The sequence below is a fragment of the Hyla sarda genome, chromosome 6 (assembly GCF_029499605.1).
Source record: "Hyla sarda isolate aHylSar1 chromosome 6, aHylSar1.hap1, whole genome shotgun sequence".
Classification (NCBI taxonomy): Eukaryota; Metazoa; Chordata; class Amphibia; order Anura; family Hylidae; genus Hyla; species Hyla sarda.
The window spans coordinates 11,819,081-11,835,311 of NC_079194.1; the positions used below are offsets into that span (position 1 = coordinate 11,819,081).

The window sequence follows — 16,231 nt, forward strand, 5'->3', positions numbered from 1 at the left end:
TCAGGATATATAGTAATTATACACCTCTCATCCAGCTCTATCTGTATACTGCTTATACAAAGTTCATTTTGTAAAGAACTATTAAGAAAAAACATTAAACCCTCTTGTAAGTGGATTGAGGTCAGTGCAGATTATGCGTAAACAGTTCGACTAGGTGTAAAGTGTACGGTGAAAACCCCCATACTACACCCCCCCAACTACATGATTGATACACCTGCTGTATAGCTGGGATGTTACTTTGTTTTTGGCTTAAGAGATCGTGGGGGGGGGGGGGGGGGATATTTTTCTTATCCACTTAAAAGGTGTGTAAAGTTTGAGCCACTAGGGGGCTTACTTCCACTTAATTCGCAGTTCAGTGCACATTAGGCTCATCCTGTCTCTAACAAACACTAAGACCTATTGCAGATATGTGGGCGGGGCAATACTCCCCGCCTCCTCCCTGCTGCTCATACAGCCAGTGCCTCCACTCCCTGCTACAGAATCTCTGCACAGGATTCAAGGAATTCAACTCAATTAATGACCACAAAAATAGTACAAAAATCCAACCACTCCAGTGTCCGTGTAAACTATACAGGGTTTCCTCTCGCTATGAAAGGCTGTGTGTGTTCTGGATAGAATGTAGGTTGTCGTATGGATCATTTTTCAGCACAATGATCTGCATTTTAACACACAACCAATTTTAGCAAGTGAAAAGCCAGTGTACCTATATTCAACTGCATAGACTACAGACTATGGGAAGTAAGGGCAGGAAGTACAACATAGCACAGTGCTGGCAGAGCGGTCACACCCACTGTAGAACAGAACAGCAAAGTGAAATGGTATAGCTTGGAGATCATAATGCAGCTTTACAGTAATGAAAGACATGGGATGGAGGCAGCCAATGTCTTTCATTACTGTAACTAGGTTATGTGATCACCCATCTGACCCACAGAAAATCAGTGCTTAACCCCTTAAGGACCCGGGCTTTTTCCGTTTTTTCATTTTCAATTTTTCCTCCTTAACTTTAAAAAATCATAACTCTTTAAATTTTTCACCTAAAATTCCATATGATGGCTTATTTTTTGCGCCACCAATTCTACTTTGTAATGACGTCAGTCATTTTACCCAAAAATCTACGGCGAAACAGGGAAAAAAAATCATTGTGCGACAAAATAGAAAAAAAAAAATGCCATTTTGTAAATTTTAGGGGCTTCCGTTTCTACGAAGTACATTTTTCGGTAAAAATGACACCTTATCTTTATTCTCTAGGTCCATATGATTAAAATGATCCCCTACTTATATAGGTTTGATTTTGTATTACTACTGAAAAAAAAAATCATAAATACATGCAGGAAAATGTATACGTTTAAAATTGTCATTTTCTGAGCCCTATAACTTTATTTTTCCGTGTTCAGGGCGCTATGAGGGCTCATTTTTTTGCACCGTGATCTGAAGTTTTTATCGGTACCATTTTTGCATTGATCGGACTTTTTGATTGCTTTTTATTCATCTTTTCAGGATATAAAAAGTGACCAAAAATACACTATTTTGGACTTTGGAATTTTTTTGCGCGTACGCCATTGAACGTGCGGTTTAAAAAGCGGTATATTTTTATAATTCAGACATTTCCGCACGCGGTGATACCACATATGTTTATTTTTATTTATTCTTGGAAATGCCGCGTGATTCAAACTTTTATTAGGGGAAGGGATCATTGAAAGGCTTAATGATTTTTTTTTTTTTTACACTTTTCTTATGCCATATTATAGCCCCCAGGGGGGGCTATAACATTGCATGTACTGATCTTTAACAATGATTGATGCATCTCCTTAGGAATGGATCAGTGTTTTCGGCGATTGATTGCTCAAGCCTGGATCTCAGGCTTGAATCATTCAATCGGTGATCAGACTTCAGGAAGCAAGGTAAGAGACCTTCCTCCTGAAGTCTAGCTGTTCGGGATGCCGCTATTTTACCGCAGCGATCCCGAACAGCTCCCTGAGCTAACCGGCACATTTTACTTTCACTTTTAGCCACGCGGCTATTAGCGGCGGGTCCCAGCTTCACTATGACGCCGGGATATGATGCGGGGTTACCGTGTAACCCCGCGTTATATCACGGGAGCAGGACCAAGGGCGTAAGTTTACGCCCTTGGTCCTTAAGGGGTATTCTACCTCTAGACATCTTATGCCCTATCCAAAGGATAGGGGGATGAGATGTCTGATTGCTGGGGACCCCCGCAATATAGCATGTGGCACCCATCTATTTGTCTGGAAGCGCTGGAGGGTCTGGGTCCCAACCACGGGAACGGAAGTTTGTGACGTCACAACTCCGCCCCCGTGTGACGTCACGCCCCGTTCCCTCAATGCAAGTCTATGGGAGCGTGCTATATTGCGGGGGTCGCCAGCGGCAGGACCCCTGCGATCAGACATCTTATCCCCACCAAGCTAATTTTATCACATATGGTTTGGCACCACATTATATATGGTAAAATCTTCACCATTCCCCGGGGGATGTTCCTGCCTGCAGGGATGGTGAAGATATAAAGCGTGAAAGCCTGCCAGCCCTGTAACTTGTCCCCTGGGCTCGGAGCTATATTTAAAAGGGGTACTCCGCTACTCAGCATTTGGAACACACTGTTCCGACCGCTGGAGGCGGGAGCTCGATGTCATAGCACCGCCCCCTTGTGACATCACACCCCGCCCCCTCAATGCAAGTCTATGGGAGGGGGCATGATGGCTGTCACGCCCCCTCCCATAGACTTGCATTGAGGGGGCAGAGCTATGACTTCACAAGCTCCAGCGCTCGGAACAGTTTGTTCCAGACGCTGAGCAGCAGAGTACCCCTTTGATAGTCCGGCTGTAGTGTCGCCCCCTCCGCGTGATTGACGGCTTGAGTCATTGCAAGATATCCATCCATCTCCTCCTCCAGTGGTCTCCAACCTGCGGACCTCCAGTTGTTGCAAAACTACAATTCCCAGCATGCCCGGACTGCCGAAGGCTGTCCGGGCATGCTGGGAGTTGTAGTTTTGCAACATCTGGAGGTCCGCAGGTTGGAGACCACTGATCTACTGGATCACTCCTGCTCGTTACCATCTCTGTACACTGTGCTACTATCTCTATAGGATCAGGATATTTGTAGTTATATACCTCACCTCCCCCACTAGCTCTATCTGTATACTGCTGCTATCTCTATGGGATCAAGATATATAGTAGTTATACACCTCCCCTCCAGCTGTCTGTATACTGCTGCTGATATCTATGGGATCAGGCTATCTATTAGACATACATAATGTGAACTGACCCCCCCAACCCACTTACAAGTTTAATCAGTTCTCCTGGCTAAACTCCAGCACCAGCAGCCGCCCAATCAGATGACCAGGTGCAGTGATCAGACTCCACCCCCCCCCCCTTCCCCCCTCCCCCCCTCCCTCTCTCTCTCTCTCTGCAAAGACAAAATTATCCATGGGAAAATGATGTAGGCAGTGTTCGGAAATATCAGTGATGTAAATGCAACCCAGTATGGCTGAAAACCCCCATGCCTGCCACATTCAGCTGAAACAGGTAAGCACAAGGCGTGCACAAGAACCTCTACATTAATAATGGCTTTGAATAACGTTTTCTATGTATTCCAGCATACAACCCAACCAGGTAAATAACACGGATGCCACAAAGTTCTATTTGAAAGGTTTTAATCTGTGCATTCATGACTCGATGACTGCAAAAAAAAAAACAAAAAAAACACTTTGTTGTAGAATGACATTTCTTAAAAGGCACATGTATTATCAATGCATAGTGTACCATCCTAAAAATACTCTAATATCCTTACAAAGTGCTTTAGCAGCCACTTACAGCTATAGCAAAAAAAAATATATTTACAATCTAGAGTTTTAAATCATAAATTTGCCTAAAAATATTTGAAATCTGTAAAAAAAAACAAAAAAAAAATTCTAAAATTAGTGCTTCTCTGGAGCTTCCCTCTGTGACCTACCCTGGCTTATAAGTGTCTAGTGATTCCTAGCAGTTATGTACATGACGTGGTTTTTAGCTTCCATACTGGGTCAGTTACCATACTACACGCCTTTCGCTCGCCGCCGCCGCCATCTTTTTACTACGTAAAACGATCAAATAGAAGAAAAAAAATGCACCTCAAAAGCAAAAAAAACAAAAAAAAAATGTTTTAAATAAAAATATTTAACACCGTGCAAGATTCCTGCTCGTATTTCCGCTGCGCACGTGACGCCCCTTTTATTATCAGGACCGTGACCGTTTCCTGCATGCTACAGAATTACCCATCATGCAGTTCTCAGGCCACATGTAGATACTGTATAGGCTGCGGCGGCCATTTTTATTGGCAGAATATGGTTTCTATTAACCAGTGACCTCACAGAGGCCTGATAGACCATGTGTAGTGGATTGTCATTGCTTGTGGTCACCAGGACAGAAGTTCCCCCAATTAGGGTGCCTCCAGCTGTTGCAAAACTACAACTCCCAGCATGCCCGGACAGCCTACGGCTGTCCGGGCATGCTGGGAGTTGTAGTTTTGCAACCGCTGGAGGTACGCTGGTTGGGAAACACTGTATTAGGACGTCCTACTTATACCTCTGACACTAGAGGGCGCCATAAAACTTAAACTGCACTATTGAGGGGGCCATACATTTGCCCGGGGTGGGGTTTAGAGGCTGCAATCCCTCATGATGTAAAATTTAACTGCTTCAATATATAGGGGTGAAATTTGCAACTTTTTGAGACCAAGTCTACTTTATTTTTTATTATTTCACTTTAATTACTTTAAATCTTTTAGAAAGAAAAAATGAGACGTTAGCAAATGGTTGTGGGAAAGAAAATGTTTTTTTTTTAAATATATTTTTAAATATATATATTTAAAAATATACATTTTTTAAATATTTCTAATATTTAATATATATTTTAACATTTATATATTAAAATATATATTAAATATATTAAATTTTTATATATTTTTAAATATATATAAAAATATATACTATTTTTAATATTTTAATATATATTAATACATATTTATATATTAAAATATTATATATTAAAATATAAAAAATGTATATTTTTAAATATATATATAAAAATATATACATTTTGTTTAAATATTTTAAATATATAAATATATATTTTAATATATATTTTAATATATAAATATATATTTTAATATATAAATATATTTTTTAATATAATATATATTTTTTAATATTTAAATATATTTCTATATTTAAATATATTTCTATATTAAAATATATTTCTATATTAAAATATATATGTATATATTTTTTTATATATATATTAATTTATATATTTCAAAAAAAATAATCTATATATATATATATATATATATATAATATACATATTTCCATTTTGTCTGAACTCCTATGCAGAACTGTCTCCATGGTAACACACCCTGTGCAGTTCTTGCATAGTCCCTTTTATGCTCAACTTGTTGTCCAGCTGTTGCACAACTACAACTCCCATTATGCTCCGACAGGCAAACGCTCTGAAGGCACGATGTGAGTTGTAGATGTTGCAGCAGGTTGAAGTACACCGGTGTAGGGTAGAAATGGGAGGGATTAGGACGGCCAGACTACACAACTTGTTTGTAGTCTGTTACCATGGAGACACAGGTGCTACAGACAAAAGAGTGAAGTTATGGACACAATGTAACTTCTTGCTGAACAGCCAAAGGGTTGGGGGAGGGACAAAAGGAGGCGACGGATGGGAGGGAATTTGACTGCCAGACTACATAGAACTTGTTTGTAGTCTGTTACCATGGAGATTTTAAAATTTTATTTTAGATGCATTCAAGCGATGAAAAGTATGTTGTAAGGGGGGCCACATATGTCCGCTCCTCAGTAGGAGCCCAGAGGGGTCACAACACTTCCCTGCATGTCACAATCCAGCATCTTAAGGGTCTATTAACCCTCAACACCCCGGAACAAATTAAGGGGACATTTTTAGTGGCTATATTTGTGCCTACTACTCCAGCTTTGATTGTCTCTAGTACAGATGCCCAAATCTATTCAGAGACCGCTCGCCCGGTCATTGTGAGGCATGTATATTTTTATGATAATTTAAAAAAAAAAAGGAAATACGAGCAGGGATCGAGGCCATACACAACATATTTACTAGTATTTGATCTCAAAGAAAAAAAAAAAAAAAAAATACTCAACATAAACTTTTTTTTTACTGCCAGAAGGGCCTAAAATAAAAAATAAAAAAAATATTTAAGCAGAGCCCGACAGTCAGGAAAAAAAAAAAAAAAAAAAAAATTTTTTTTCTGCCTTAACTCTTCAGAACTTTGAGGTACAGCTACAGTTAGTGTTACAATCAGATTATAAAATATACAATATTATCAAAAATATTTTTACATTCTGTTTTACACCATATTGCATTTAACCTCCAATGCGTAAAAAGGAAAGGAAGGGGGGGGGGGGGGGATGGAAATCCAGTGGCCCGCATGGTTTATTTAGTGTGCGCGAGATGTTCTCTCCATCATGGTGGTCAGCTGACTGTGCCCAAAAAGAGAATCCTTAAATACGTGTATATATAAAAGGTCATGCAACGAGCGTGGCCTGCAGCGTGTCCTCCCATGCGTGGGCACGAGCCCCCTTTTGAGTATTGGTCGTGGTCTAAGAAAAAGAACACTTATTTGAAGAAACACTGTCGATATGGCAGATACAAAAAAAAAAATCTCACTGAGGAATACGAGATGGGAATGGGGGGGAATCTGCAACCTATTGCCTGTATAATCTATGCCAATGGTTCTCCAACAGAGTGCCTCCAGCTGTTGCAAACTAAAACTGCCAGCATGTCCGGACAGCGGAAGGCTGTCCGGGCATGCTGGCAGTTGTAGTTTTGCAACAGCTGGAGGCACCCTGGTTGGGGGAACACTGGTCTAAGCATCTGTTCAATGATATGTATCCATACCTGTATTATACGGGGTTGTGGCCCAGATAGACAATAGGACGAGGGGTTGCCATGGTTTACAGCACAATACATTATGATACGCAATAAGGCATCTAGTGTGACCTATAATAACCTACGCTTGGGGAAAGGGGACTGTATATCCACATAGGGATGTTCCTGTATCAGTAGAGCCCCCCCCCAATCGACAGAACCCTCATTGAGATAGACATTGCAAGAAACCCTGTCACTTGTATTTTCCATACATGCCTCCGTCCTCGTGGATATAAAATTATTTAAAGGGGTACTCCGGTGGAAAACTTTAAAAAAAATTTTTTTTTTTATTTAAATGAACTGGTGCCAGAAAGTTAAAACAGATTTGTAAATTACTTCTATTAAAAAATTCTTAATCCTTCCCATACATATCAGCTGCTGCATGCTCCACAGGAAGTTCTTTTCTTTTTGAATTTCTGTCTGACCACACTGCTCTCTGCTGACACCTCTGTCCGTGTCAGGAACTGTCCGGAGCAGGAACAAATCCCCATAGCAAACCCCTCCTGCTCTGGACAGTTCCTAAAATGGACAGAGGTGTCAGAAGAGAGCAGTGTGGTCAGACAGAAAGGAAAGTCAAAAAGAAAAGAACTTCCTGTGGAGAGTACAACAGCTGATAAGTACTGGAAGAATTCAGATTTGTAAATTATTTCAATTAAAAAATCTGTTTAACTTTCTGGCACCAGTTGATTAAAAAAAAAATGTTTTCCAGGGGTGTACCCCTTTAAGGAACCCTCTCACCTGTATATATCGTACACCCTTTCATCCTCGTGGATATAGTATTTGTAAAAAAAAAAAAAAAAAAAATTGGTGACGAATTTCCTTTTGTCGCCCTCCCGCCCCACATAAAGCAGTGGAGGCTGAACTACAGATTAGCGTTAAAGATGTTGAGCCCTCATTGCTACATATATGGGGGAATACAAGCTAAATAATAGGATAATTTTGCCATAAGCAGAACACTTCTTAAAAAAGTAGGATCTCACACAGCGTATTTCACACCAGAGCGAGCTCCCCGCTGCGGTCGGGTAGCACTGAGCCGCCGCAGGGAGCTCGCTCTGCCATTGCTCACTGACTGCCGTCGGTGCACGAGTCATATGAATTACGCTGTGTGTGACCCTACCCAAAATAATATAAGGTTATGGACATCTTTGTATCCATTCGTTTTTTTAAAGAACTGCATTTATTACGTGATATCCAATCACAAGCATTTTTGTAAAGTAAAAAATGTTGCACTGTTTAGTCTCTGTTGTAATACATAGCAAGCTGCTCAATACTGTTCCCGAACCATTCCAGCTGGCGGCCTCGCCGATGATTCCTCTCCTGAAAGCTCATTCAGATGTGATCGATTAGGAATCAGCTTAAGTAAGTGCCTATGAGAAGGCGATGATTAAGGTCATTTTTACCAGTACATCACTGAGCAGCTTGCTATGCATTATTTGAAGTGCAGGCTGCAGATACAAAGCACTACAATATTGTTAATAACAGCCAATAACAAAATAAGTTTTTATTCTATTTATCAGGTGATCAACACATTTGTAAATTGTCTGTTATACAAAATGCTACAAGATTTTTAATATCTGCAGCTTGCGTGTCTTACATACCATAGAAAGCTGCTCAATACTGTTCAGTCAGAGAGCCCATCTGGTGACACTGTAGTTGCAGATTGCACGTTTTACATAAAATAGCAAGCTGCTCAATGCTGTTGAGAGTACAAGAACAGCCAAGTGTCTGTCACTTATTGCAATACACTTTTTGTAATTGGCCGTTATTATAAATTTTGCATCATTTTGTATCTGCAGCTTGCATGTCTTACAATGCATAGTAAGCTGCTTAATGCTGTTTAGTGTCTTTTCCATCACATGGGCTCTCTGATTGACCATCACCTCCTCTTGAGCATTTAATCGGCCCAATTTTAAGCCAGGAAAGGAGACAAACCATCAGAGAGCCAACCTGCCAGAACGGTTTGTGAACCGTATCAAGTAGCTTGCTATGTATTACAATGCCTGCAAGTTGGAAAGTAAACACTGCAAGAATTTCACACTTAATTGGATGTTCTTAAAAATCTTGCAGCATTTTATATCTGCAGCTTGCATGCCTTACAGTAAATAGCAAGCTGCTCAATGCTGTTCAGCATCCATTCCATCAGATGGGCTCTTTGACAGATTATCACCACCTCCTGAGACCTTATTTAGGCTAAATGTGGATCAAATTATACTTGAACGAGGTTTCAGGAGAGGAGACGGGCCGTCAGAGAGACCATCTGTGAAATGTATTGAGCAGCTTGCTGTGTATTACAATACACACAAGCTGCAGATGAAACAATGTGCAATATTTTTAGTAATCAATTTATTACATCGTAAATGCAATGCAACAAAAAATATATCTGTATATATATCTATACAAAAGATGTGCACAGCCTTTGATGCAATGGCCACTATACACTCTGGTCCTAGCGAGAGACAGATGGCTAAGCCTTCCCCCTCGGCAGCTCATCACGCCCCCACCGCCTCTTGTCAGCTAATGAAATCAATGGCACAGGAGGCCAGAATGCTACCAGTGAGCTACGCGGCATCTGTAAATCGGGAATGATGCAAGGCAAAAAGTATTTGGCAAGCGACTTTGGTTCGCTTTGCGCGATTTTCGGCTGGAAGCTCAGCGTCTTGAAGGTGGTTAGTTAAGGCAATACTAAAGACGTGACAGTAACTGCAGTAAAAAGGGATGCAAGAGGGATTAACTAGACTGGCCAGACCTGAGCTATATCTGATTAAGTAGTGATTGGTGTAGAGGGGGGGGGGGGGGGGGGTCAATTAATAAAAAAACAAAACAAAAGAAAAACCAAACAGACCTGATACAGATTTAGAGAACATTACGAGGCCGTGGCAACACACTGCCCCATACAACGTGACAGATAGCGCCCGCTGTAGCGTTTACTCATAGTGACTTATGAAGGCACCTGTAATGATTATGATAGTGTTATAGAAGGCGGACAGGTTGCTAAAGCAGATCTTAGAAAATCAAGACCTTAATAGCAGACACATTCTCGTATTGCACTGTTTTTAGAGCAGTGTTTTCCAACCGTGGTGCCTCCAGCTGTTGCAAAACTACAACTCCCAGTATGCGGACATGCTGGGAGTTGAAGTTTTGCAAAAGCTGGAGGCACTCTGGGGTGGAAACACCATCTTAGAGGATGCACTGGATATAAATAGGAAACGGCCCTTATGTCAAGCTAACACGTCGGCCATCTTAGTCCGGACTTATTGGTCAGTTCAGTTTTAAGGACAAGTACTTTTTTCTACCATTTGCCTTACATGATTGGATGAGCTCCATCACGGAGCTCTTTAGTGTCTACAGTTACACACATTCCTGATCGTATTGACATTGGAAAGAAATAAAAAAAAAAAAAAAACGTAAGTGTTCTATTTCTGTAAAATAAAAATAATAGATTTGTGATTCCGTAGCGTTGGAGCCACCACGGTTCTGGTCATGAGCTCAGCAGATTCTTTAGTGGCGAGGTTCATTAAAGCATCATTCATGTAGCGCTGAGTAAAATCGGCGGGCGGCGAGTCACCACGGCGGACAGACGGCCCCCTGAATCGGCGCAAAATGGACCAGAGGGGATTTGGGGGGTGTAAAAGTTGCGTTCCAGTGCTCAGTTATAAAAATAATAGGGGGCTTAGGTTGTACGTGGCCGCTCTTTGACAGAGTTCATATATATATATATTTTTTTAAAGTACTTTAAAAGGAATCTTCATGTGTTTTAAAAGTTAAAATAAAAATAAAATTGGGAACTGAAGAAGATGGCACAGAGCGGTGAAGACTGTCGCTTTGTCGGCGGTCATCTTGTCAGCCAGTTCTCTCCAGTTTCACAGTGTCCTCCCCCCCCTCCTCCCTCTCTCAGCACCAATCCGCAACATAGTCAAAATCTTTGAAGGCTTCCTGCTCCTCCCCTGTCAGTAACCGGGGCTCCCGGGGAGGGGTTAGAATGGGGGCTTCTGAGGTAAATTCATCGTCGAAATTGCTGACGTCTTCCCGTCCTTTGATTGTGGGTACGAAGGGCGGCTTCACCTTCTTCGCCAACAACGCCTGCCAGTCTATATGCTGCAAAACAGGAAACAACATTAACATTTTAGGGAGATTTATTTATTTTTTGGTAAGTTTTAAATGGTTTTCTGGCCTGCAACTCATTTATAATAATTTTTGCACTATTTTCTTTGTAGGTTGCTCTTTTAGTATCATTATGGTACTTTTTGCACGTAGGGGTGTGGCTTAGTGTTCGCAAGTTATTTTATTTCAGGGTAGGGTCACACGACAGTTCCGCAGCGTAAAATACGCTGCAGATCTGTGTCGTGTGACCCTACCCTGAAATCTGACGCTGACCCGACCCTTAGTGTACCTCCAGCTGTTTCCCACTGCTCGCATTGGCAATCTGCCGCTCTGAGCAGTCACATAGGGGCCTGCGAGCCGCCGCACACTCAGTCTACTCATAGACATTATGGTGCGGCCGCAATGACTGAGTACAGTGCGCATGTACGCAGCAATTCGCCATGTGTGACTGCTCGGAGAAGTGGATTGCCGATGCGAGCAGGTGGGAACAGCTGGAGGCACACTAAGGGTTTGGGTCAGAGTCAGATCCGTGTTGTGTGACCCTACACCCTCAATGTGTATTTGGGGTTCAGAAGAAACAGCTGTCAGATGAAATCTTTTTGCCGACAGCCATCTTATGCCACACTCACATCCCGGTTGGAGCTCCGTTTGGGCAGATCTATTGCCCAAATTGCTTAATTAGCGAGAACGAAGAGGATCTATTGCCCAATTGCCCATATTGCTTAATTAGCGAGAACGAAGAGGACAAAAAAATAATTCTGCAAGCGGACATTTTTTATTTCTTAGTACAGTCAGATCCTGCTAAATAAGATTTTTTGTACTCACCGTAAAATCTCTCTCGTAGCCTTCATTGGGGGACGCCAATACTTATGGGTATATGCTCTTGCCACTAGGTGGTGCTGACAGTAGGAAAAAAGCCCAGTAACCGGAAAAGAGTATCCGGACAAGAAGAAAGAACCAAGTGGGTGCGGTGTCCCCCAATGAAGACTACAAGAAAGATTTTACGACGTGTACAAAAAAAAAAAAAAAAAAAAAAAAATAAAAAATCTTTTCTCGGTCGCTCTTCATTGGGGGACACAGATACTTATGGGACGTACCAAAGCAGTCCCCAAGGGTGGGAATAACAATCATGAGAGAGAGGCAATCAGTCCAGAGATTAGAACGCCAAAAGGAAAGGACCGTCCTATGCAGAGACTCTAATCTACATCCATAAAGAGAGACAAGAAAAGGTTGACCAGGAAGCCAGATGGGTCCGAACCATCCCGGAAGAAGGTGGGAAATCAACTCCAAGGAACACAGAACCAGACAGAGGGCTAGCTCAACTGGAAAACAAAAATGGAACAAAGAGCACAACAAGAGAACCCCATCCAGAGACAACCGCATCAAGAGATCTCATGGCAGAAAACTGCTCTAGAATGGCAGAACCCAAACAACAGACGCTGGCTAGACCGGCTGTCGCCAATCCATACATCAGATCGCATAAACTCTTCCAACAGAGGAGAGTGCCAAGGCTGCATGAGCAGCAGTAAATAACCAAGATAAAGGAAAAGAGACAGGCAGAGATAGTGGGTAGTAAGCACACAAGCAAAGGCTGCAAAAAGCACAAAAAAAAACAGGGCCCCGCCAGATACCCCAACATACAGTGGGAAGAGAGTGACAGCTTCATCTTGGCAATAGAAAGCACTCAGAAAAATAGTCCCCCAAGTGGAGGGGAAAACAAGGGGTGGTCGAGATGAAACTCAAGCACTGACCATGTTAAGCTCCCGAGTCCCCATACCCCCTGTGGAAGGGGGAATGTGAAGTGCGCCAGGCACTGAAGGAACAGGGGAATGCCGCCCTACGGCAACAGAACAAAGTACTGGATGGACGAAGCCCCCAGGAACCCTGCGAGAACATATCGAGGATCAAGTTTGTGTCCCCAGAAGGATCGGAATCCCAGACACTGGTGCAGGGCAAAGACACAAGACGTGACTACAAATGCAAGTAAGAAGCACAAGCACACAGCCACCAAAAGTGTTGAGCGGAACCCCATTGGGGTGAAACCCTGGACCAGATGGGTGCCAACGGAGCCATCCCTGTCGAGTCTAAGGCAACAGAGAAGGTGCCCGAGCACCCCTGCACAGGAACCCAGGAAGATACCTGGAGGCATAGGGGGGGATGCTGAACTGACCGCGTCGCCTCCTCAAGGCCCATGCCAGAACAGAGGAGTTCAACCGCAGCAGACCTGTGGGAACAAGATCCCAGGAAGGCCCGAGGCACACCCCGCCAAAAGGAAAGTAAGGTGGGCTCTACACGTGCAGAGAGTCCATAGCATATGTGGGGACACAGACATAGCTACCTCACGATAGTAGTGGTGTACCAAGACAACAGACACAAAAACTGCAGACCTCCAAAAATCCAGCAGTAAGGAAAACAGGCTCAGCACCCAACGGTGTGACACAACCATGCCCCTAGCTGACCAACGTGGCACAGAATAGAGAGTGCTGCAGTTGCTGTGAAAGGTCATGGAACCTGCAGGAGACTCCCACACTTGATCTCCTAATGGTGTCACACACCAGGACTGCAATCGCAGATGGTAAGATGAAGGATACATGTGGGTCAGGAAACCTGAAGACACAGGCTGACTTACAGGTATAAAAGGTCCAAGGAACCCACAGTTTACACACTTTGTGGAACTTCACATGGAAAGCGATTCACCAGACTGCAGTCGCGGGAGCGGCATGAATAGGAAAGGTGACCTGGTGAATCATAAAAACCATGCAGACAGTCTGGCTATCTGGCATAGGGACGTGGGAAATGTATGGTAGATGACCCGACGTAGCAGTAAACCATGCAGACAACCGTCTGGCTTACTGGTAAAAGATTCCTGAACGTACAGGATTCCTCCATCAGACCTTCCAATAAGAAGTGGGGTACTGGAGTGCGGCCGATGGAACGGGCGACTCGGCGGTGTAGGAGACCCAGCAGACGAAAGTCTGGCTGACTGGCATCAGTCCCAGTACCTGCAGGAACCCTCATCCAGATTCCTCACACCAGCGGAGCAGAGGTACGAAAAACCTGGCCATGCCCGTGCACCTCCGGATGCTGGCGAAGAGGGGACAACAGCCAGATATGCAAAGACTGTGCCCCTCTGTCGCATGTGGGCGGGAGGAGAGGCCTAGGAGCCATGTATAGTATCCCCGCCACCCTGGGAGATCGGGGGAGGCTAAGTAGCCATGGATTGTATCCCCGTCACCCTGAATAGGGTCCATAGGACACGTTGGGGCATTTCTTTGGATCCAGCAGAGGGGAACCGTAACCCCAGCCGCAGATGTCTCAGCCGTGTGATGAGTGACAAGCGGCGGAGGAAACCACGCAGACCACTGTCTGGTTGACTGGTATGGGTCCATAGTATACAACAGGTCACTCCATCGGACATCTCGCACTAGTAGTGGGATACCGTAATCCAGCCGCGGTTGCGTGACAGGCGAGACTACTGTCTGGCATAATGATATCAGGGCCTCACTTCTCCTGAGACCTTGCACTGGACGTGGGGATCCGGAGCACTAGCCGCAGATGTGGCAGCATGTGGAGGGATATATAGCATGCACACGCCAAGAACTCCCCTTTGATGGATGACCAGCAGACATGACAGCCAAAGCGTTCGTAACTTCTGTCAGGAATGCAAATGCCCTTGCAAGGGCATTTGGGCCAGTGCCATCCACACCAGGATCGCATATGCTTCCCTGACAGAGGTAGAACCCAGCAGAAAATAGTATGCCAGAGGTGTGCCGTATCGGACTCAAGGAATATTATTAAACTAAGAAGGACGGAGCAATAACCCCATGAACTCCAGCCGGATGAATACACCCTGCAGTGGGGAAATGAAAGTTAAGACAGCAGGCAAAGCGTAGGAACAGCAAGGCTGTTCAGAGGTGCGGGGGAGCAGCTGTCCTCCAGGACCTAGTATGCAGAACACAGCTGCATCATACCAGGCTAAGATAGCGGGTCGAGCAGGGGACCCGGACCCAGGGTACAACCTCCAGGCGCTGGCTGTTGGCGATAAGGGGTTGACGGCCCATACTCTTATGTTCCGTGCCCCTTTGTCGCATATGGGGGAACAGGTGGCGCCATGCTCCTGAAATCCCACCTGAAAGAGAGAAACTAAACATCCAAAGCTATAAAAAAAAAAAGTCTTGCCTCCTACTGACACTAGCTAAAACTGGTTACCTCACTTCCAGTGGGCGGGTATATCCTGCCAGGGAGGGGCTGACTTTTTCCTAGTGGCAAGAGCACATACCCATCAGTATCAGTGTCACCCAATGAAGAGCGACCGAGAAAAACAAACATCAGTAGGAAACCAGACAGACCCCATTAAAGTCAATAGGATCTGTTGGTGTCCGGAATGATGAATGGGGAATGAGGCCTTAACCCCTTGGGGACAGAGGGTTTTGTCCGTTTTTGCACTTTTGTTTTTTACGCCTTACCTAAAATCATAACCCTTTCAAAAATCCATATGATGTCTTATTTTTTGCACCACCAATTCTACTTTGTAATAACATCAGTCATTTTATCCAAAAATCTACAGCGAAGCGGAAAAAAAAAAAAAATCATTGTGCCACAAAATTGACGAAAAAACGTAATTTTGTAACTTTTGGGGGCTTCCGTTTCTACACAGTATATTTTTCGGTAAAAATGACACCTTTATTCTGTAGGTCCGTACGATTAAAATGATAACTACATGCAGGAAAATGTATAAGTTAAAAATTGTCATCTTCTGACCCCCTATAACTTTAAAATGTTTCCGTGTATGGGGCGGTATGAGGACTCATTTTTTGCACCGTGATCTGAAGTTTTTAGCGGTACCATTTTTGTACTGATCGGACTTTTTGATCGCTTTTTATTCATTTTTTCATGATATAAAAAGTGACCAAAAATACACTATTTTGGACATTGGAATTTTTTTGCGCGTACGCCATTGACCGTGCGGTTTAATTAACAATATATTTTAATAATTCGGACAGTTTCGCAAACAGCTATATCAGATGTTTATTTTTAATTACACTTTTTTTTTTTTAAATGGGAAAAGGGGGTGATTCAAACTTTTATTAGGGGAGGGGTTAGATGATCTTTATTCACTTTCTTTTTGCAATGTTATAGCTCCCATAGGAGACTAACACTGCACACACTGA

General features: G+C 43.3%; 1 protein-coding gene across 2 annotated transcripts in view; it reads right to left on the reverse strand.

The window, feature by feature from the left end:
• Positions 1 to 7,376: 7,376 nt before the first annotated feature.
• PKN2 (protein kinase N2) overlaps positions 7,377 to 16,231 on the reverse strand; it is a 167,576-nt gene continuing 158,721 nt past the window's right edge. For both annotated transcript variants that reach the window (XM_056523194.1, XM_056523196.1), the window contains exon 22: positions 7,377 to 11,054. In XM_056523194.1, coding sequence (XP_056379169.1) covers positions 10,851 to 11,054 — 204 coding nt within the window. In that variant the 3' untranslated portion in view covers positions 7,377 to 10,850. The remainder of the gene's footprint in view (positions 11,055 to 16,231) is intronic.